The 23,942-nt window shown below is 42.4% G+C and overlaps 1 protein-coding gene across 1 annotated transcript in view; it reads right to left on the reverse strand.

Moving 5' to 3' along the window:
- Positions 1 to 23,942, reverse strand: part of LOC142208849 (arf-GAP with SH3 domain, ANK repeat and PH domain-containing protein 1-like) — a 158,956-nt gene that overhangs the window by 76,772 nt on the left and 58,242 nt on the right. Inside the window, exons 2-3 of the mRNA XM_075277613.1 lie at positions 15,034 to 15,106; positions 641 to 786 (exon numbers count right to left, since the gene is read on the reverse strand). Coding sequence (XP_075133714.1) covers positions 641 to 786; positions 15,034 to 15,106 — 219 coding nt within the window. The remainder of the gene's footprint in view (positions 1 to 640; positions 787 to 15,033; positions 15,107 to 23,942) is intronic.

A 23,942-nucleotide genomic window follows, 5' to 3' on the forward strand; every position in this document is an offset into this window, starting at 1 on the left:
TTTTAACAGACTGCAAAAAGCCAAGATTTGCCCCACTGGACATTCCCTTTAACAGACACATGCCATCCTAATTCTTCTGTGGGTAAGCATGACATAAACGTCTAAACCAACATTCTCTTCCCTGCTGACCTGGCAGCCATGATCCGCAAAATTAGATATTAGACGGAATGTGTTCACACAGAACCCCGTGTGAAGTAGCCCTAAAAGAAATTTGCATTGGTTGCAGCGACGCATCTCCCATGAGGCGACCTGAAACGAGCGCTTCAGGCGGCGCTATGCCAGGGCCCCAGGGACTGACTTAGCACCGAGCGGTGATTTGGGGAGGCCACTGGAGCAGCGCTGCTCCAGCAGCCTCCCCTCACGCTCAGGCAGAGAGCAGGTCCTCTCTGTGCCTGCTCTCTGCCTGCGAACGGCGCTAAGCCCCGCCCCCTTTCTGTAGTTCGCCTCGGGCGGCGAAAGGTGTAAGTTCACCCCTGATTGGTTGCTATGTGCATGAGGACAGACATTATATTTGGTGATATTTCAGGTACGTTTCTGTTGTACCGGAGTTTTCGTCCATTTGTCGGTGTGTGGGTTTCGATATCACATAATATTTTAGGATACGTCTATCAGCCGTCCATATACTTTGATGCTTACATACCACATTTTTCATTGGCGTCAACAATTCCTTAGAAAGTTCAGCGAAAGCGTTGAAGGCGTTGCTCAAAGCTTCTTCTCCATTGTCCCGGCAGTTTGATGATAGTTTTTCCAGCGTTGCGATATAAACCTCTAGGTGTGTGATGTGCTCTACAATGAGATAGAAAATACTGTCATCATGTCTTGTAGCAATATGGGGGGATGACTAGAGAAGGCAATGGGATGTACACTACGGATTGATGTTATCTAACACAGCATTGACTCCGACAAATAACAAAAAAGTCGGATACAAGAGAGTTCATTGCGTACTAAACCGATGCAAGATGTGTAAAGGGGTTATCCAGGATTAACAAACATGGCTGCTTTCTTTCAGACACAGCGCCACTTCCTCTTCTCAGAGATCATGACCTCTCCTGCTAAGCCCCGCCCCATGACACACCCACATTTCAAAAAAGTGGCAGGCGCGATTTAAAAAGTCACAACCCACGGATGTAAAAATGGCACCAAAATCTGTGACTTATCATACAGCCAGAAGCTGACATAAAATTTACAACTTTATAAAACAAAAACGTTCTTAAAAAAAATCCCACCATCTACATATATCTATAGCTCCTATATAATTCTATACATGCTCAGACTGTAACCAAACCCTGTGCAGTCTGATCCTATCATCATACTCTTCCATCTGTCACCCTACATGTCCACCCAAAAAATGTATGTTAGCAAGAAGTAGGAGCCAGATGGAAGGGAGTATGTCCACAGGATCAGACAACAAGGAGACACATTGATTAATTGAGTATTTTACCTCGACAGCAATTAATGGCGATTTAGACCCTACTAAAGGTTGGATGAACCTTATAAGATTCATCTTGAAAAATATGCCTGGCGGTTTTGTTTCGATCAAACATGTCCAAACTGGAAGTGCTATTAGACCGTGGCCTAAAATTAGTGGAGGACCAGAGGAGGCGAGCAAACATACAACATCTTCAGGACTCCTGAATGACGCCAGGGACTACTAAGGCCTGTGGTGACACAAATGAACAAGCGCCATGATGTTGTGTGACCCACATGACCACTCAGGGCCAATCATAGGCCTCAGCTGTTCCTGACATAATTCAGGAGGCCTGAAAAGGTCCAAGGCTAATACCAGGGGAGGTGAGTAGCATTGTTTTTTATGGTTTTTTAAGTGTTCTATCCCCGGGTCCACTAATGACCTGGAGGTTGAGGGCCGAAAGCCCGTTTAGGCTTCCTCATGAGTGGAGCTTCACTTGCGTGACTGAAGCTGCTTTCATTTAAATGGGGATGCCAGGACTGTAAACTGTTAATAGAAGTGACTGTGCGCTGGCGCTTGACTCACAAGGAGGCTTTATGGGGACCTTCAGTCCTCTGTTGTTTTGGGGAAAGGCAATAATGAAGGATCAGGGGAGGGGGGGGGGGGTAGATGTCATAAACAAAAGTCCATGTAGGGGGTTCCAGGGGTTTTCTCCTCTTTCTGCACCAACAACTGCTCAGGTTCTCCTGCACACTGGTTAAAGTGAAAGTGCGAATAAATGCAGCTTCACTTTAACCAGTGATATCCCAAAATTCCTGGTTTTAAAGTGCCCAAGATGACATCTCTAGTCCCCAGTGTCCCTAAACATGTCCTGAACTGTGAACTGTAATGCACTTTGGTCAGGGCCCGAGCAGGGCTTGTTCAGATCTGTAAGGGGGGTTAAAGACTATGGGGCTGTACAATACAGCCATGTGAATGAGCCCTTACACTGAATGGCGATATGACAAATTTTATTAGCATCTCTAGAAACAAACAAACAAAAAAAATACCGGTATTAAGCAAAATAAAATAATAATAAAATACAACATTAAAACATGCACTAAAACTACTGATTCCTTTAGACAAGTTAGTCAAATTCCCATAGTGAATTCTTTCAACGCTGCTTAGCTAAAACCATTATCTCCAGGCGCTGGAAATATACAAGATGTCCCCATATTAGAATTCTTATCCGAAACCAGTCACATAAGACCAGGAGAAATCACAGCTGTATCCACAGACGCTCGCGCATGTTTCACTTCCAGATGGTGGGACTAATTCACATTTATGGAACATGATGAAGTTCTCATGTTAGTTTAGCAGGTTGATAAGTTTTTTGATGGATAGCCTAAGTTGTGGAGTGTAACAATAGGGACGTTCTCACAATTGATTTCGACATGTCACACGTTGTAACAGGACAAATATGCTGATCAAGAATTTTAGATATGAATCAGTTCCGAGCTATGATTTTATTGTACTGTCCATTCTTCCCCCATACCCAGCCTCTGTATTCATGGGTAAGTCTGGGCAGATGGGGAAGGACTAGCACATTCTCCTACATTATACAATACCATGACAAGGTGCGGGGATTCAGCTTCACTTTGCAGCAGAACGAAGAGACAAAACACACAACAAGGTCATACAGAACTAGTGAGACAAGAAACTGCAACAGATGGCACGTTCTCCAAAGAATCCCGAGCCCAACATAGTCAAAATGACCTCCTATTACCTACACGGACAGACACAGTCTGCGAAAGAACCAAGGTAACACCTTCAAGATACTCAAACTTGGTTTGCACTGGCTTACTGTAATGGAAAGCACTGTCAGGCTATGTTCATATGTTCCGGTGTCTTCATCGGAACGTCTGCTAAAAATTGGTGGATGAAAAATTCCTTTCAGTTATAGGCAATGGTCCGTTTGGCTCTGTAGGTAACCGCTATCTTGGTGGTCCACTTCTCTGTTGTCCTGGTCCTTTGACGGAAAAGTGACACTAATGTGAACTTGGTGTAAGGAACAGACAAAGTCTACTATAAGAATGGGGTTCTACGTGACAGTTTCATATCGTGGGTCATACACCATCGCAAGACTGAACAGAGCAACATGGCACTAGGTAGGGGGGATTCATCATTGTTGTTCTTCTACTTTGGTTCCATAAAATAGGTGACTATCTGCCCAACCTCATCATGAATTAACAGTGCCCTCCGCAGGCACAAGGGACCGGTATAAAATATGGCAGTCTTGAGTAGTTATATTGAATCAGCAAGCAGATGGGGTCAGATGGGCACATTTTCGACCAACAGATATTCCTCCTGATACCCCAGTACAAAAGCCTAATTGGTCAAGCGTACATCTGTTCTGAATAAGGAGTGTGGAATAAGACACGCATTCCACCTACATATGGCATCCGCCTTTTTCGCGTACCTATTCACTTCACACAGTGAATCTGGATCTTATTCTGAGACTGATTCCGCGTCAAAATCAGCGCTGGTTCTGCTTTCTATTGTTTTTAAGTTCCATTCTCAATGAGTTTTTTGGCGAGGAAAAAATCCACTTCAGGAATTAGGAAATGGTTTTTCCTCCAGCACAGTGTATGGACCTTGAAAAAAACACGCTAGCGGTTTTTGCCAATTCCACGTGGATTTTCTGCCTCCCACTAACTGCGTTGTTTTTTGCAGGCGGAATCCACATGAAGGAAGCTTTTTTTTCCGCTAGCGGAACTCATAGAACTCTATGGGGAGGCATTTTTTCAATGTGGATTCTGGCATGGATTCAGCACCAAAATCCTCGCCAAAAAACTCCGTGTGAATGGACCCTAAAGGGAGACAGAGACAGACAAGGACACTGAAAGTTGCTCGATCTTGCGGCGAGTTCTGTGGCTGATTAGCTCAAGATTCTTTGTGGATCAGCCCCATTCATGGTGAAAATCTCAGCGGAAAACCAAAGCTCTGTTTCAGATTTCTGTCGTGGGAAGCCAGGGGGCTCCACCATTCCAGTATTAAGGCTACTTCTGATGATGTATGTGGTACTGAGGTGCGATATCTGGCGAGACATAAACATCACCACGGCCGAATCTGCACAAAGCAATGCGGGGACGGAGTATGGTGAGTAAATTTGTATGCAATCTATATCTACAGGAATTATGTGGGGGCCACCTGAGAGGACATTAAATTATGAAGGGGCACTAAGGTATTAAAACGGCCCTGGCGGCCTTATAGTGACAGATGCCACACATTGAACACTGTAGTACAAAGAGCCAAGATGTGGAGGGTCTATAGGGTTTACACATTGAGTCTGAAGAGCAGGCACTGCTCCAACGTGAGCGCAGCACTTCTACTTTCTGGACAGCATGCAGAATATTAGTGCAGTCTGTTCAGTTTAGGTATTAAACCCATTTTTCTTAATAGGACTTGGTTAGGGCAATGCAGCTGACTGCAGCAACTTCCCTAATGCAAGTCTAAGCAATGCTGACAACATGTCGTGCATGCCCGATGCCCTGTCCAAGGTGCTGAAAGCAGATTAGCATCATTACAAGCCGGGGATGCCATTATGGAGGTGCTTGGTTTTCTGCGTTTCAGATCAGTTAATAAAGGGATACAGATGGCGCTGGCTCATGAGAGTCGGATACATAATGATGTGGCATCTGCTTTGCAGCCCCAGTGGCAGATGTTACTTTTTTGTGGCATTGCTAGTGAAATACCGTATATCAGAAAGCAAACAAATACGAGTGCTCATAGTATGCGGTCAGCAGACATATAGGACATATCATATGGAAGGGTATACATGAGAAGAGGAAGTGAAGCTCTGCACAAAAGCAGCCATGTTTTCTAATCCTAGATAACTCCTTTAAAGGCATTGTGTCATCTCAGAAAGTTATTCTCTATCCTCAGGGGTAACTTGCAGATCAGTAGGGGTCTGACTGCTTAGGATCCCCCTGATCAGGATAATGGAGGAATTTTGCCCCCATTCTGAATGGAGCGCTGGTGCCGCCCGGTGGTCAGGCAGTGTCGGGGATAGTTTGTCAGAGTTCCAAAGCTTCCATTGAAATCACCCTCGGCATGTTACCCCTACCCTGCAGATTGGGAGAATAATTTGCTGAGATGCCACAACCCCTTTAAAATGCAATCAATTTTAGAGCGTCTTTTCTCAGAACTCTGCACTATGATGTTGCTCCATTATTCTTCCTGGTTTTTCTGAATAAGTTGTCATCTGGGCCTTAACATTCATTTTGTCAAACAAGAGGTATCTCCCTACACAATACGCTCTGATCGGACAGTGTGAGACTAGGGGGGACACCCCCAACTGGTAACACCCAGTTTATTTATCATCTTCCAGGAGGAATAACAGAGGAACAGCACAACCCAGAGTTACAGTCCTATGAAAAAGTTTGGGCACCCCTATTAATCTTAATAATTTTTAGTTCTAAATATTTTGGTGTTTGCAGCAGCCATTTCAGTTTGATATATCTAATAACTGATGGACACAGTAATATTTCAGGATTGAAATGAGGTTTATTGTACTAACAGAAAATGTGCAATATGCATTAAACCAAAATTTGACCGGTGCAAAAGTATGGGCACCTCAACAGAAAAGTGACATTAATATTTAGTAGATCCTCCTTTTGCAAAGATAACAGCCTCTAGTCGCTTCCTGTAGCTTTTAATCAGTTCCTGGATCCTGGATAAAGGTATTTTGGACAAACAATTCAAGTTCAGTTAAGTTTGATGGTGGCCGAGCATGGACAGCCCGCTTCAAGTCATCCCACAGATGTTCAATGATATTCAGGTCTGGGGACTGGGATGGCCATTCCAGAACATTGTAATTGTTCCTCTGCATGAATGCCTGAGTTGATTTGGAGCGGTGTTTTGGATCATTGTCTTGCTGAAATATCCATCCCCGGCGTAACTTCAACTTCGTCACTGATTCTTGAACATTATTCTCAAGAATCTGCTGATACTGAGTGGAATCCATGCGACTCTCAACTTTAACAAGATTCCCGATGCCGGCATTGGCCATAAAGCCCCAAAGCATGATGGAACCTCCACCAAATTTTACAGTGGGTAGCATGTGTTTTTCTTGGAATGCTGTTTCTTTTTGGACGCCATGCATAACGCCTTTTTTTTATAACCAAACAACTCAATCTTTGTTTCCAAAATGAAGTTGGCTTGTCCAAATGTGCTTTTGCGTACCTCAGGCGACTGTTTGTGGCGTGCTTGCAGAAACAGCGTCTTTCTCATCACTCTCCCATACAGCTTCTATTTGTGCAAAGTGCGCTGTATTGTTGACCGATGCACAGTGACACCATCTGCAGCAAGATGATGCTGCAGCTCTTTGGAGGTGGTCTGTGGATTGTCCTTGACTGTTCTCACCATTCTTCTTCTCTGCCTTTCTGATATTTTTCTTGGCCTGCCACTTCTGGGCTTAACAAGAACTGTCCCTGTGGTCTTCCATTTCCTTACTATGTTCCTCACAGTGGAAACTGACAGGTTGAATCTCTGAGACAACTTTTTGTATCCTTCCCCTGAACAACTATGTTGAACAATCTTTGTTTTCAGATCATTTGAGAGTTGTTTTGAGTAGCCCATGATGCCACTCTTCAGAGGAGATTCAAATAGGAGATCAACTTGCAATTGGCTACCTTAAATACCTTTTCTTATGATTGGATACTTCTGGCTATGAAGTTCAAAGCTCAGTGAGGTTACAAAACCAATTTTGTGCTTCAGTAAGTCAGTAAAAAGTAGTTAGGGGAATTCAAATCAATAAAATGATAAGGGTGCCCATACTTTTGCACCGGTCAAATTTTGGTTTAATGCATATTGCACATTTTCTGTTAGTACAATAAACCTCATTTCAATCCTGAAATATTACTGTGTCCATCAGTTATTAGATATATCAAACTGAAATGGCTGTTGCAAACACCAAAATATTTAGAACAAAAAATGATTAAGATTAATAGGGGTGCCCAAACTTTTTCATAGGACTGTATATGCTCAAGAGTGATTTCTAAAAAAAAAACCACGGCATGTCAAGAGAGTTCTGAGGTCCCTTTAAGACATTTCCCTTTCCCTCTGCCAAAAACAGAAAAACACAAAGACAACCCCAAATCTTGTTCCCTTCTATGAAGTTCTTAAATATTCTACTAAGCTATTCTTGGTTATACAGAATACTTTTGCAATCAATACGACAATCCTGCAAGCCAAGCTCCAAAAAGTGGAACTTTATCATAAAGTGAATTTATCAAAGATTTGAGAATTCGGGAAATTTGGGTGCCCGCCATTGCAGAGCTATAATCTTAAGGCAATGCTGAACAGAATGCATCGGCCCAAGCCAGAGCTCTCAACAGAACTGGGCTAAAAATGAGTGGGGGGCTTCCTAGATCTCCACTAACATCAGAGGTTGGAGGAGATGAGGACAGGATGGTTGGGTTCCTACTTTAATTCTTGGGGAGATAAGTGGCCACCAGAAGTGTCTGGCCCTATTGTCTGCTAGTTCAGTACACATGGAGCATTCAGATGTGTGTGGGGTCAGGGGGGAATAGCTCTCAACCAAATGGGCCACTGACCAAAAGCGATCTGGTCGTCTTTAGGGTTCAAGCACCCAAAGTGTGTACAGGCCCATATTATGAGTTCAGAGTCACAGAGTGCTGAAATATGCTACCCTGTGGACTGCTAAAACAGCAATTATACATGGAGCCCGCTGGGCCCCATTGACTATCTTGGGGGTCTATCGGGTGTTTGTCATTTTCGACAGATGAAAAAGTTCTCCATAAACTTTTTTTCTGGAGTCTCCAATATGCAGATGTGAACGTAACCTTACAATGTGCAGGTGTGTAGTATAGACCCATGGCAAACATTCGGCCTCTTATTAGGGGTCTGCGTAATAAGAGACCGTTTATATCACATTTGTTCATCAATTTAATGGATGCTTGAAAGGGATAAAAAAAGATGGAAGACCATTCATTTACATAGAATCAATGTTAAATATTAAAGGGGCTCTATCAGCAAAATCATGCTGATAGAGCCCCACATATGCGTGAATATTCAGGCTATTCAGGCACCGCTAAAGTTATATTAAACTACCCCCCCCCCTCCCCATTTTAATATAAAACCCTAAAAAAGAATGTGATCTACTTAGGCATCGTGCATGGTGGGTGGGCATTCTGGGTGCGCCGTCTTCTTCATCCACGCCTCCTCTTCCTCCGATGTCCTCGGGTCCCGTACTCCTCCGGCGCTCGCGAACTGACATTGATATTAAAAAATGGCCTGGGCGCATGCGCAGTAGCCGTAGTAGAAGCCGCATGCTACTGCGCATGCGCCCAGGCCATTTTTTTTATATCAATGTCAGTTCGCGAGCGCCGGAGGAGGAGGACGGGACCCGAGGACATCGGAGGAAGAGGAGGCGTGGATGAAGTAGACGGCGCACCCTGAATGCCCACCCACCATGCACGATGCCTAAGTAGATCACATTCTTTTTTTAGAGTTTTATTTTAAAACGGGGGGGGGGGGGGGGCAGTTTAATATAACTTTAGCGGTGCCTGAATAGCCTTTTTAAAGGCTATTCACGCATATGTGGGGCTCTATCAGCATGATTTTGCTGATAGAGCCCCTTTAATGGATTTTGTTTTATGTCTCACTTTTGTGCCCTACAGATTCGCTTCCCAGAGCAATAAAACTGATCAGTTAAACTGATATTGAAAACGTAATGTGAACGACCCCTAGGACCATAAGGATAAGGTCCTGATGGCTCCCTATGGCCGCTCTATACACAGAACCTCTGCTCTTTTTTCTGGTTTCTCTCATAGATTCCTCCAGTTCCAACTCTTGTACATTTTATTATTAACCATTTTATCTTACGAGACTGGTTTCTTGTACCAATCCCCCGACCTCTATTCTTATATTGTATCTTGATGTGTTCATGTAAAAAAAAAAAAAAAAATTAAAAAAAAGCAAATAAAAATAATAGTTAAAAAAAGAGCATCAGTATACGGCCCTATATATATTGCTCTACGTGTTCTCATGACAACAAACCTCACATGTGTAAAGGGCGAGAGCAGGCTATCCTCCGGCTAGTAACCTTTGCTCGCACCATTGGTGACAAGATGATTTCTTGGTATTGTGTTGGATTCGACGACTCTGCAGTTTCGGTAATGGGTTCACAAGTATAAAGATTAGGCCGCTGCTGAAATACAAGACGAATCCCGACGGGCCCTCCTCGTGTATCATCTGATTATAAGGATTGTGTTATCAAAGCACCACAAACCTCCCAGGACTATTGCATACATACACAAAACTTGTCAAAAATGTAGAAAATATTCACACTTTGCGAAGGCATTTACAAATCTCTCAGGACTATTTCACTATATCACATTTCACAATGCATACAGATAGATCTAACTGCAAATTGTCTTCCTTCTTGTATATTTCACAGAGTAGACCCAGAGCTCCATCCTGTAACTAATAGCGGGTCGTGTGAGGTCTCATAGCACAGCTGGGGTAGTATAACGCGGTGCCGCGCAGGGCGGTGCAGTCGCAGCGTTGTATAGTCAGAATCAGGGAAATTTGGGGCGGAAACAGAAAAACGTTCCCGATTCCGGCATCAAAATAAAATGAAGAACTATTTTTAATTATTTATATTGTATAATAATTAGGTGTAGAGTTTGTTACATATTTACAGTCATGGGAATCAATCTCTGGATTTTTAATGAATTAAAGGATCATGTCAGCCATTTAGTCAGAGTCAGGTTGTAAAAAAATAGAGGAATCGGAGTCGGCTGTGGAGTCTTCCGAAGACTCAGCCCTAGTGCAGTGTAGAGGGATGGTTAAAGGGGATGTTTCCTGTCCTCTGACATTGGTGGTATTATATACCACGGGATGTTAAATTCAGCAAACTGCCAGTATGTGCCCTAGTTGGCGTTAGTTTTTCACCAATATTCCTGCTCTGTCAGAGGGGATAGCCTTACAGCTCAGCATCTTCACTGTGTGGTGAGATTATAGACTATAAATGGGGTCCGTGTGGTTGCTTTCCACACGAATCATGCGAAGAGTATAATACTGAAAGCAGTCATTTTTTCTCCACTTGTTTGGTGTGGAAACCAACCACACGGACCCCATTATAGTCTAGGATTCCGTGTGGTTTCTTAGCTAACCGCTTTTTAATGTGGACTCCCCGAACGGAAGATGTGAATTGGGCCTGACACTACAAGTCTATGGAAGAATACAGTCAGGAGGGCGTTCCTCACCACCCGGTAGAAGGAAAAAGATCTCTTTAATAAGAAATATTACAAAGTTTCTTATACTCAGCTGTACTATTCATATACATAAAAGTTGTAAATCCCTCCTTTCCCTAGAATAGATACAAAAGTAGAAAATTACTATGAAACACATACACATTAGGTATCCCTGTGTCTGACAGTGCCCGGTCTACTGAATATAGGGGATCTGCAGTGCTCCTGCTCCGTCGGGCAGGGGTTAATAGGAGCACTGCAGATACCCTATATATAGACAGACTGAATTCCAAGTGGGGGGAAGAAAAACTCAGTCCTCAAGCTCAGGGAAGGGGCAGACAGACAACCAAAACACCCCCTCCCCTTCCCCAGCACCCAGCAACTACTGCACCCAAAAACCACTTTAATTTTTGAAATTTTCCAGTAGCTGCTGCATTTCCCCCCTCGACTTATACTCCAGTCAATAAGTTTTCCCAGTTTTTTGTTGTAAAATTAGGGGCCTCGGCTTATATTCGAGTATATACAGTATGCACAAATAGATTGGCAAAAGTTGAGGGGCTTCACCCACTATCTACAAGAGACAATACAACACTGTCCTCAGCTGTGTCCCAGAAGGCAAAGTGGAGGGCACCAAGAGCGGATAACCCCTCGTGTCCTGTCTTATGTATCACAATTTCACAACTAATCAGGTTATTTCGAGCAGATCACATTTGGCTTTACAACACAGAAAAAAAAGGCTGAGAGATAGAAGAGTCATCTAAAGGCCTGTTCATACATGCAGCAGAGCGCCTTCACAGACTGACATGTGTCTGACAATTACGCTGACAGTACGCTTTCCCAGTCACTAAAGGAGCTGCTGGCTCTCATATGACCTAAAAACCCAAAAACCCTCTCCAGCATACTACACTGCTGGGCAGGCTGTACATTATAATTTCTATCTTAGTATGCGCCATCCGATCATCTAACCCTCCCTGTACCCATGCAGGGACAGCTAGCAGTGAAAAGAGATGGGCACAGCATGGCAGCTCAGCGGGGTACAACTGGAAGCTCCGGAGTGTAAATGCTGTTTGACAAGATCTGAAAGGACATCAGGAATAACATATCTCTCACACCACCTGCCAATGAATGGGAAGAGACAGTATATTGTATTCCTCCACGACAAAGCACTGTAGTGTCTGTGAGGACGCCAGATAGATGAAGCTCAGATCATGATCAATGTCATCTACTGTATGGCCCAAAGGAACAAAAATCTCTCTCTCTGTTTCTTCGTATAGAGTATGTCCAATTCCAGTATACCTACGGTAGCTACATTTATATCTACTGTATATGGCACAGCACATGAACCCAAACATCCTATATTAATAAGCTAACAATGACTGTCGTCACCATTGGCACAAAAGACTAGTCCAATGTACCAAATGGATCCCATTCAAAAGTAGTTGCGCATGCGCCGTCTCTTTATTCGCTACTATCAGAATGCGTACAGTACTCTGCTGTTTCCAGTAACGCCATAGAGAATGAATGGAGCAGCCAGCATTCTTGCTCTAACCACTGAGGGGTAACGGGACCCTTGTTTTCAAGATTGGTGGCTGGGACACATACCGCTCAGATATTCTGTCGCGACATTTTAGGCTGAGGCCCCACGTTGCAGAAACGCAGCTTTTTTTGTTGCAGATTTTGTTGTGGTTTTTTAAGCCAAAGCCAAGAATGGCTACAAAAGAAATGGGAGATATATATAGGAAGTTCTTAGACTTCTACCTTCTGCTCAATCCACTCCTGGTATTGGCTTGAAAAACCGCAACAAAATCTGCAATAAAAAAAGCAGCGTTTCTGCAACGTGGGGCCTTAGCCTTAAACAGGTTTCCCTGGGCTATGGCACTGATTCCTGAGGCCACTTCACTACTGACTGAGCACAGCGCCATTCAATGTTTAGTGGCTGTGCTTTGTATTGCAGCTCATCCCTGTTCAGTCTAATGGAACTGAGGCCTGACTATGTGACCAATGAACGTAGAGTCACTGCCCGAAATGAGGATGTAGAGATAAATACCATAGTCCTGGATAACCCCTTTAAGGCCTCCTTCACATCAGCGTTCGTATTCCATCCGAGGGAGTCTGCAACTGCAGTGAAAGCACACGGACCCCATAGACTATAATGGGGTCCGTGTGCTTGCCGCCAGATCTCCGCACAGAACATTCGGACAGGAAAGTAGTTCACAATCTACTTTCCTGCCCACATGATTTGTGCGGGCAGCGCGCAGCAAGCACACGGACTCATAGTCTATAGGGTCCGTACGCTTTCATTGCACCCCACTTGCGTTCAGTATTCCGTTCAAGGGGTCCCCATGTGGAATCCCTGAACGGAATACCAAATGCAGATGTGAACCTAGCATAAGAGTTGATTTACATGGCTGTAGTTGTAATCCATGTCCTGTCCATGTTTGCATCAAAATAGAACAAACTATGGAAATATGGACCAAACTTTACATCCAATAATTATACAACATTAATAATAGTAGAAGATAATTAAGAATAATTCATCCTTTTATCTTGAGATGGAGTCAGGATTTTTTTTTCTAACTCCACCAAAAACTGGTCCGACTTTGACACCACAACTCTCCACTGACAAGACCGTCTCCCATGCAGACACGATGACTTGAAGAGGTTATCCAGGCCTATGATACTGAGCTCCACTTCCTTTTCTCAAGAAGTGACTATATGGCCATGACTGCAACTCTGTCACATTCAAATCAATGGGACTAAGCTGTGGCATGGCCATGTTACACAACTCTATAACATGACTTGTCATGCGTCCAAGTAGGGCTGGGTATTTTGTCTAAAAATAAAATGGAGTTGGTTTTTAAGCTTATGGGCGCTTCTCGTTTCCTTATTTTTGCTTAAACAAACTAAAAAAAGTTCTGTGAGCTGGCAAAATAAGGAGTCACATATATAGCATGCAGCGTCTTCATCCTACCAACCTATTATTGGCTACAAGGGAAGAAACTGTCGGCCATAGGATGCTACGGTTGGAGAAAGTCTGTATAGAAGATATCAGATTATGGCGCAAGCTAAAAGCGATTTCACAATTTTGCTCAAAATCAGAAATATGCATCTCAGAAATGGCAAATTATTCAAATTACAAGTAATGGCCTATTTCCATGTGAATTGAGCCCAATATAATAGAGAGAGAGAGAGAGAGAGAGAGAGAGAGAGAGAGAGAGAGAGAGAGAGAGAGAGAGAGAGAGAGAGAGAGAGAGAGAGAGAAAGAAAAATTATCTACCATATATACTCGAGTATAAGCCGACTTTTTCAGCACATTTTTCATGCTGATAAAGCTCCCCTCGGCTTATACACGAGTCAGGGTCCACGGAGCACAGAAAACTGGAAGGACCTGGAAGGGGGAGGTTCTTTAGTGCTACTGCTCTGTGATTGGCTTGTCATGAGATCACGTGACTGTGATGTCATCAAAGGTCCTGTAGCCACTGGTATGTAACATCTGCAGATAAGGTTGAATCTAAATCCTAGTAGCTCCGCCCACACCAGAGTCCGATCACATGGTCATGACATCATCAGAGGTCCTTTAGCACACTAGGATTTAGCATCTACCCTGCAGAATTCATTGTGTCTTATGGAAGATGTCTGTTGCATGGAGGAGAGGAAGCTCCAGTAATGTGACACACACAGGGACCTTCCTTTAGTTACTCTGCCTAGTAATGTCAGGTATTTGGGGTTATTAATTTAGTTTCAGTAACTCCATGTGCCTCACATTAATAACAGTTAACCCCATCATGTCCCTCCTATTAACCCCATATAAGGGTTACTAATATGTGAGACACATGAGGGGACTAATGAAGGACCTTAATTATGAAGATACCTAATTATTATCTCCATGTGTCCCACATATCAATAACTCTTACGTGAGGCAACCGTGGGTTAATGTGAGGGACAGGATGGGGTTAACTGCTATTACTATGATCCCCATGGAGTTACTAAGCTGTAATGCACATGACCAGACTTTTTATCTGCAATGGTGGATTCCCCCCCTCGGCTTATACTCGAGTCAATACGTTTTCCGAGTTTTTTGTGGTAAAATTAGGGGTCTCTGCTTATATTCGGGTCGGCTTATACTCGAGTATATACGGTATCTATCATTGAATAAAATAGTGTATTCTACTAGCCTATTCCATCTTCTTTTATTACCATTATACTAAAGTAGAGAGTGACAAAATACAGGCAAAGTATACATCTCTGACGTGATGTGAACCTTGTCTTACTGGATTATGTGAGTCATCTTAAGGTAAAGTACATAAGAAGCCATCACAGTGAGGTGCACAATGTACACAGGGCCCTATCATTTTATTTCAAGCTTACCTTCGCCCGCACTGTTCTTGGCTTTGGCAGCTTTCTTCATTTTGTGGAGAACTGTTCGATCATTGTCCAGGGCCTAAAAGATAAATTACACAAATAAGAACACAAGATTAAGATTTAGCCGCTTTCCTGACATCTGCTTTTTACATCTGATTTCCCGAGCCACATCGATGAACAAAAATCTATAAAGTGGTGGTCAACCGAAGACATTATGAGGCCTCAAATGCGCCCTTGAGTCCTTCAAAATGATTCACATTACGTTCTGCTAGAAATGAAAAAGAAAGAGGTTTGGAGAGTGAATTCTTCCACATCTCAATCTACCCAAATAAATTCATGCAAAAAACTCTTTAAGGCTAAGACCCCACAGGACGCCTGGCAGCAATAAAGCGCTGCGGAGAAAACTGTGGCAGCAACGCATCTCAGTTCTTCCAAAAACTCTTTAGACATAAAGTTCATGGAGTTTTCCTCTGCGGACTTTCTGTTACAATTATACCTATGGGGAAAACGTTTCTGTAGATATAATTGACATGCTGCGATTTCCAAAATCACGCCAATTTTAGAAATCAAAGCGTGTCCACCCCACGGTTTTTACCGCAAAGTGGGCATGGGATTCACTAGAATCCCTTCCACTTTGTCCTGACTGTAAAGCACCGCGATTTATCCCCTGGGCAAATTGCAGCGTTTCTGTCCCGTGGGGCCCCAGCCTTAGGATTCTGGCTAATTCCCATCCACAAAAAAGATTTTAAAAATCTGCACTGGGAATGCTGAAATTTCAAAAACGCCCATGTTTTTGCAAATCGCAGCATGTCAATTATGACTACGGAAATGGTGGCGTTTTCTGTATAGATATAATAGGACCACAGAGGAAAACTGCAAACTTTCTGTGAAAAACGCAGTGGAAGAAAAAAAAAACAATGCATTACTGCTGCAACGGTTTTTGGCTGCGGCTTTCTAAGGCTGGGTTCACACAATGTATTATGGCACGTAATGTGGCACGTAGACGGCGCGGGAGCTTTTGCGGGCCGTATATGCTCCCATTGTTTTCAATGGGAGCTGGTACCGTATGCGCGGCGCTATTTTGCGGCCGTGATTTTGCATCGGACACAAAATAGCGCCGCGTATACAGTACCGGCTCCCATTGAAAACAATGGGAGCGTATACGGCCTGCAAAAGCTCCCGCGCCGTCTACGTGCCATAATACCTCGTGTGAACCCGGCCAAAGGCTGGAATTTATCCAAAAAATTGCAAATGTGATACCACAACCGCCAGGGGTATGTCATGCCACCAGTGCGGCCACTTATTGGCTACATTAGACACATGATGACCTGTTGTAAAAACCCAGTTGACTGTCAGAGCACCAGCGTTGGATTGAAGAGATGAGAACGATTTGCTGGTTTTTTTTTTTGGTTGTTTCTTTGTTTGTTTGTTGTTATACAATTGCATCCGTTATAATAGTTTTATTGTAGGTTGAATTAGGATAACACCTTTAAAAACACCAGCGGGGTGAAGTAGATCTAAGGAGAAAAGCGATAAGATACGTGTCGTGCTTGTCCCAGATTTTTCTGCTGGTGAGACATTTATAAACACCTGGATTTGCTGTGGATTTTACTGCAGGTTTTACTTCTCTATATTAAAAGATGTAAAATGCATGGCTAAAGTCCGCGGCAGAATTTAATATACTGTGGATTTAAAGGGACTACACAGGGATGAAATTCTACCTATTTAAGACCCCTGTTCTGTCAGTTCTGCAATCGGCTTTCCTGGCTGTCACCTGATCAGAACCCGCGCCTAAGTTGATCTGTCTCCTCCCTCCTTTCCGTATTCAGTGTGTATCACCTGTACTATCAGCTCAGCTCTGGCTTTACTACATGGTTGGGGCTTGCAGACTATACTGGTAATATACTCAGAACAGGAAAAGGTGAGAGAAAGTTTTGGGGGAGGGCGGATGGCTTTAAGTAATCCAATCTGAAGCAGCTTCAAAAATATTTAACTTTTTGATTAAAGAGTAACTTTCACCACCCCCACCAACCCCACCCTTCAATAGAAGCCCCTCCATTTATTCTGGGGCAGTTGGATTTTTTTCTCTAGCCCCCACCGCTCCTGAGCAATCACGGTTGTTAGTTTCAGCGCAATCATATTGTCTACTGTCAGGTAGGCGGTCCTAGGCTGGAGCAAACAGAGACCGCCCACCTGACAGCATTGAGCATAATTGTGCTATAACAATGACGTCAGTCCCCTTTTAGTTAGCGCTTTGACCGCCAGTATTGCCCTGATAGAAGCCCTGATCACATGACTGAAAATAGCCAATAGAAGCTTCATTCATAGCCTCACTGACATACACCCTTATCAGAGCTGTACTCACTCACTGTTGTTCTCTGTTATCAGACATTATCAGAGGATTGTATCCAGAGGATAGATATACTGTGCAGAAACAGTTACTTCAAGTTATCATTCAGGATTTGTGGCCATTATATCGCGACATAAACGTGGCTTCTATTATACCAGTGGTGCTGTCTGATGTAGTCTTCAGGATTTGCTCGTTTTTATGTTTTACCTTGTCCTTAGTCATTAGTAAGTCGTGCACTTTACTACATAATTCTATGCGGGAAGGAACAATGGAGTGGTTGTCTATAGGTGAACTTCATGATTTTGGATTTTGGTGAAATCCTTTGGAGCCCACAGTTTATACCGGCACAATGTAGTAATGTATAAAGCACAAAGAGGTAATAGATGTAAAAAATTATAAAATTATATTCTACTATTAAAAAAATATATATTAGAGAGATCAGGACCTGCCCTTTTCATTGTGACCTCGTTGAGTAATAGAGGAGGGTCCCTTGTTTCTTCATAGTGTAGCACTTAATCTTGAGGACTCACCGCCACCACATATTACATAATTCAGTGGGTATGTATTTCGCGGCAGCCGGACCTCAGGCGGTCAGATCACCTTTGGAAAACCCTACTATTACATTTCTTAGATCCCTCATTGTAGAGCTGCTACATACATAATTGCTAGTCATGTCGCCGCTGAATAAAACATAGGTAACCGCAGCAAAACAACTGTTTCAGATCAAAGCATAACATTTCCATCGCCTTGGATTGTTGTTACCCTACACTCAGGGGGTTTCAACAAAATGCAGCGAAAATCAGGTCACGTCTTTCATGTGTTAGGAAAAAATGAGCGCTGTAATATTTTACACATTTACTGTCCATCACACGAGTCTGTCGCCCCGCGAGGACCAATGCAAGTGTTGTTATTACTCTCGAAGGTCTGTGGTTAATGAAAGTAAAAGAGAAATTTATCACATCAGGGGTTAATATGGGTTTAGAAAGCTGGAATGACCTTTAGAATAGCTATAGTCTACATATATACAGAACAGAGCCTTTTCTCGGGCCCACTGCAGGGTGTTAATGTTCCCGGGTCCCAAGGGGCTGGAATGGGAATGTTCTGAACAAATACTGTTGTGCCCATTGGGAGCCTGGCAGCAGAACAGTGTATCTTGGGGGATGGGCACCAGAAACAGACTGGGTAAATATCAGATTTGATGCAATTAAAGACATCCTTTTGGGAGTCCCAATCCAATAACTGGCCCGCTCTGGATTCCTGTGCGTGAGTCATTGCAGGATCACCGTACACTATCCATATTAACCTATCCACTGTGGGGGAACAATAATATCTTATGAAAAATTGTGTATAGAGGTGGGGGCTGAGATGGTTCTATCTGTCCATCTCTCTCTCCCAGAGAGATGCAGTTTGGATCTTGCCAGACTGGTTATGTAAATACTATGCTCTGTGTATTGGGTGATGCTATCTTACAAAGAAACTAATTAAAATGGAGACAGTTCGGCAGGAACCACGGGCATTGTTAGGAAAGGATCAAAGACCAAAGACCCTTTTTAAGATAAAGGGACAAGAGAAGGGTAATTAAGTTAATTGTCTCCAACAAGGATGTCTATTGTCTTTAGAATACCATGAGATAGACATCTAGGATGTGTATTTGAGACATGTGCTGATGGCTGCCATTTTGATTGATACATGCGGCTACCATGTGCTCACAAGACTCCATTTTAGAGTAAAGCCAGCCCTCAGGGGGGTGTGTCCTCTCTCCAGTTTCTTATCCAATAGATATGCATCAGGGCTATTGTTACAAACTTCTCCACCAATAGATGTATGCTAATTCTACTAGCCAATCCTGTTCTGTCTATGCCATGTGATATATACTTTGTTCTAGCCACCATTAAAGTAGAATCCATTTTGATACACGACCACCATGTGTCTTCATGATTCTCCAGGCTAAAAGATGGCGGAGGCCGATCTTGGCCTGTTAATTATTTTTCCTTTACAGACAGCATATCTCTGGGGTATTATGATTTGACCTCAACAGAAATTGGCGCCCAAACGTGCGGCTTGAGAGATGAGGAGACGGTTTGCTGATCCCCCGGACGACCAGATTACAGGAGTGCTTGGAAATACAGATCCAACAAAGTCAGCGCTGCAAGGTAAGAACTTTAATCTTACCAGTTTGATCTGTGTTTCTAAGAACTTTTGTATTCCTGTCCGAGTGTGAGGTAAACACATATGTTCCTTATATAGATAGCTCAAGCTTTTTGCAAAGAACCTAAAAGAATATATTGTCTGTAAAGGGGGATGGGAAATCTCATTCTTTGTATACTGTCCATGCTGTGATTTGATTGATACATCTGTTATAAAGTGTATAAGGCGGTACAGGCAGTCTCCATCCTTAGTTAAAAGACAGAGATTAGTTCAGTGAAAATGGGGAGTAATCTGTGTGATCCCCCAAATAAATCTGTGTGGTTCCGGGGAGTAATCTGTGTGATCCCCCAAATAAATCTGTGTGGTTCTGGGGAGTAATCTTTGTGATCCCCCAAATAAATCTGTGTGGTTCTGGGGAGTAATCTGTGTGATCCCCCAAATAAATCTGTGTGGTTCTGGGGAGTAATCTTTGTGATCCCCCAAATAAATATACCCCATATGAACTAATAGAGATGAGAGAGAGAAGTTGCCGCCCAAGTAAAAGAAAAAATAAATAAATAAATAAATAAATAAAAAAAATCCTTAAGAGAGCAGGGGTTCCTAAGATAGGATTGTTTGATAGTAAATGTTGGGAACCAATGGAGATTAGATCATGCAGGACAGATACAGGAGCATAAGTTACAAAGAGGAATAAGCTCTGATTGAAGAACAGAATGGGGGGAGTGCAGAGTCAGCCAGTATGGAAATCAACCCAAGAGATAGTTTAAGGAAAGAGCAGTTAGAAATGGAGGTGAGAAACTGCTGATAAGATATTGGATAGTTGGATAACAAATTAAGTAAGGAATGGTTACAGAAATAAGGTATTAAGTGTTTGTATATCTTTCTTAGTGTAAGGGAATATATAGTGAGCACTCACAGTCCAGATAAAGGGTTAAATCTGGTCTGCACATGGCATTGTGTTGTTAGTGCCATGTGAGTGATGATGAAGGTCAGGCCCCTCCCCCCAGTGTGACTCGTATATATCCACAGCAGAGGTATCATGGTATACAGGTTTGGTAGCAAGAAGGGGGGAGGGGAGACACGGCAGTTAGCTAAGATTTTAGCTATGAGTGATACGATGTAACATCATTGGTATAATGTATGGAGAATTATGAATATATGGTTTAACAATTTGTAACTGTATAATTTAAGCTGTTTTTAGAAATGCCAGTATTTGATTTTTAAAACCTTGTGTAACAGTGGTAAAAACTTTGATTGAAATCTCATAAAGAAAAATGTTAAAATTCTGGCAGTTGGCCCTTAAGGCAAAACCTCAAATATAGTTTAAGAGTTTCTGAGCATCTGTAGCAACTAGATGAGTGGGGTCTGCCATGGAAATATTCGAAGACTGCACAGAAATATTAATATGTAATGTTGGTATCAGTATTGGCTGTTTAAATCATATTTAATGTCTTTAGAATTGGATTAATGTCATAAATTTTAGATAATCATCATTATGTTTATTTTCCAGTGATATACACATTGAGGAGAAGACGAAGGCATCTAAATCACATGTTTTGTTTATTTTTCTTCAATATTCAGCTGTGCAGGAATTATAACTAACTCTGTGATTATTTGTAGGAAAATATGAAAATTTGACAAGTTCTTTATGATTTAATGGATGTGTGTGTGTCTGGAGCTCCAGTGTGAAGTTTGCATGTATGTATATGAATGGGCACATATGTGTTACATGTATTTGCTATATGCACATGCTCTGTTTGTTCATGTTTATATTGTTACATTTTTAAACTCCACAGGGAGCAGATGAAGAAATTGAATGCTGATAGTCCCACAGAGGGTGGTGACAAGTAGATATGAGTTCTTTTCCATCGTTGAATATATATATATGTCTTCTGGTGAATATGAGATGTACTTGATATACCATGTACATGTACTAGGTACTCTAGGTGTTTATTGGTTATGAGTTTATACTGTAAACCCATGAATGTTAACAATTGGGAATTATTTTGTGAAAAAGTTTTATCTAATACTTGTAAAATGTTATTGGTCATTTCTATTCAGATTGATCCTTCTGATATGGGATTAGGCACCATAAGGGGTAGGCAATGCATGAGAGCTATCTTAATATGTACACGCAGGTAAAGATAAATCATAGTTTTACAAAACAAAAGTGGTATTTCTGTGGCATTGTTTGCTACAAGGTGATAGACATCTGACTAAGTAGATTAGAAGTCACTCGGATGTCTGCTCTGTAATGTGTTTTTGTGTATAAATTCTTGTTATGACGGGGGAGGGGGGAGATAGATTGATCCCTTAAAGTTTTTGCCTTCTCTGCTGATATATTTTGAGCATTTAATGAATTAGTTGTGATTCTGAAATAATTAGAAGTTGTAGAGAATTGAATTTACTTAGGATTGTATAAATAAGTCTGAATACAGGTTTGGCAAGTTTTAGCCAGCCAACCACTTACAATGGCTGTACCCTTAAACAACAGAATGTCTTAATTAGTGTCAAAAGTCCTATTGTATAATGGCTAAAGGGTAAATAGAGTATTGTATTGCCCTGTGTAGCTTAAAGTGAGACACTGGAAATCTAATTAGAAGTGTCTCTTATTATCACCTTAACTAAAAGAAGTGATAGCAAAAACCACCAGTGTATGAAAAAGATTAGACAAATGTTTTATGGGAGATTAAGTGAATATTATTGTGGTATGTTGATAATTTAAATTTTTTTTTTTTTTATTCTTTGTGCCACAGATAGACAGACATGAACCTGATGTGTTTTCCTCTATCAGAACGGTGGTAAGGCAATCCTCACACAGATAGACAGATGTCATATTTCTTTGGCAAGATAGAGTAACATGGAATTTGCTCTACATCCTCCTCAAACATCTCATTTCAGCGTTATTTGACTTTTGAATCCTGCAACTCTTATACCAGTAGGAGTTCATGATTCAAAGGGGGGGAGTAGATAATGAGATATTTGGTAGATGAGATATTTTTAAACTCCCTCTCAGAAGAGGCGGCTTCGGTCATGTCACTGACGCCCCATTGGAGAATCCTGACTATGAGATATTTGTGGACGGTTCCAGGTACCTAACAGAAAAAGGCAAATTTGAATACAGGGTATGCTGTAGTCATTATACATGACACCATAGTATAAGAAGCCCTTCCACCACACATGTCAGTATAAGAGGCTGACCTTATAGAAGCCTGATAGCACAGCAAACATTTACACTGACTCCTGGTATGCTTTTGGCATTGCACATGGTTATGGTCCAATATGGAGGTCTAGGAACTTCCTGATGGCACAGGGCAAACCAATTAAGAAAGGAAACTTAGCAAGTCAGTTGAGATATGGCCATATTGCTCCCTAAGCAGTTGGCAATTGTGAAAGTCAGAGCTCACACAAAGGGAAGAGACCCTGAGAGTATTGGAAATAGGCTGAGTAAGCAGCGGCACTACCGCCATGGAAGGGTCTCAACCAGGTGAGAAAAATAGCAGACCCCAAGGGGCTGTACTCTAAGGTGACTGGTGAGGAAATTGAGAAATGGACAAAGGCTGGTGCCAGAGAATGTGAAAATGGGGGATAAATCAGTGTACCCCCAAATGGCTGGTTTGGCCCACGGTAAGGTGCACGCCTCTTGAAATGCCATGGAGTCATTAGTGGGTAAACTATAGTTTGCCTCAGGTTGGAAGGGCTGCAGGGAATCACGTAAAAGCATGTCACATATGTGCTCTACACAATCCAGGACAGGTAGTTAAGACACACCGCATGCACACCAAAACCCCTGTATCCATTACATACAATTGCCTGAATTTACAACATACAAATATGTGTTGGTCTGTGTGTATTTTGTTCTCAGGTTGGATCAGCCGAGCAACAACGCAGGTAACTGCCAAGAAATTGATATCTGAGCTTGTGTGTAGATTGGGGATACCTGAGATGAGAGAGTCTGATAGAGGGACACATTTCACAGGTGAAATAATGAATAAAATAATGTATGTATTGGGGATTGAGCAGAGTTCAGGCAAAGTAGAAAAGGTTCAAGTGCACACTCAAGGTGCTTTATGGAAGGGTGCTTAGACTAAGGGTTGTATTTTCCCCAGACTTCACAACTTAAGTGTGATAAGTACTGCCGGCTATGTCCAGAACTTGTGTCAAAGACTGAAAGTAACACATGAACAGGCGTTTTCTTCTATTCTAGACCCTGTTTGATCTTTTGATTTTTTCCAGGAGCACATAGCTTGCAGGTGGTGATTGGGTGATAGTGAAAAGACATATCAGAAAGACGGCCCCTCCTAAGTGCTGATGACAACTGCCACCTCCGTCAAATTGGAGGATACCTGCTTCCCATTATACAAAGATTCCTGAATCACGGCAGGAATGAAGAAATGGACATTATTTGTTTGTTTTT

This window comes from Leptodactylus fuscus, chromosome 6, assembly GCF_031893055.1.
Source record: "Leptodactylus fuscus isolate aLepFus1 chromosome 6, aLepFus1.hap2, whole genome shotgun sequence".
Taxonomy (NCBI): domain Eukaryota; kingdom Metazoa; phylum Chordata; class Amphibia; order Anura; family Leptodactylidae; genus Leptodactylus; species Leptodactylus fuscus.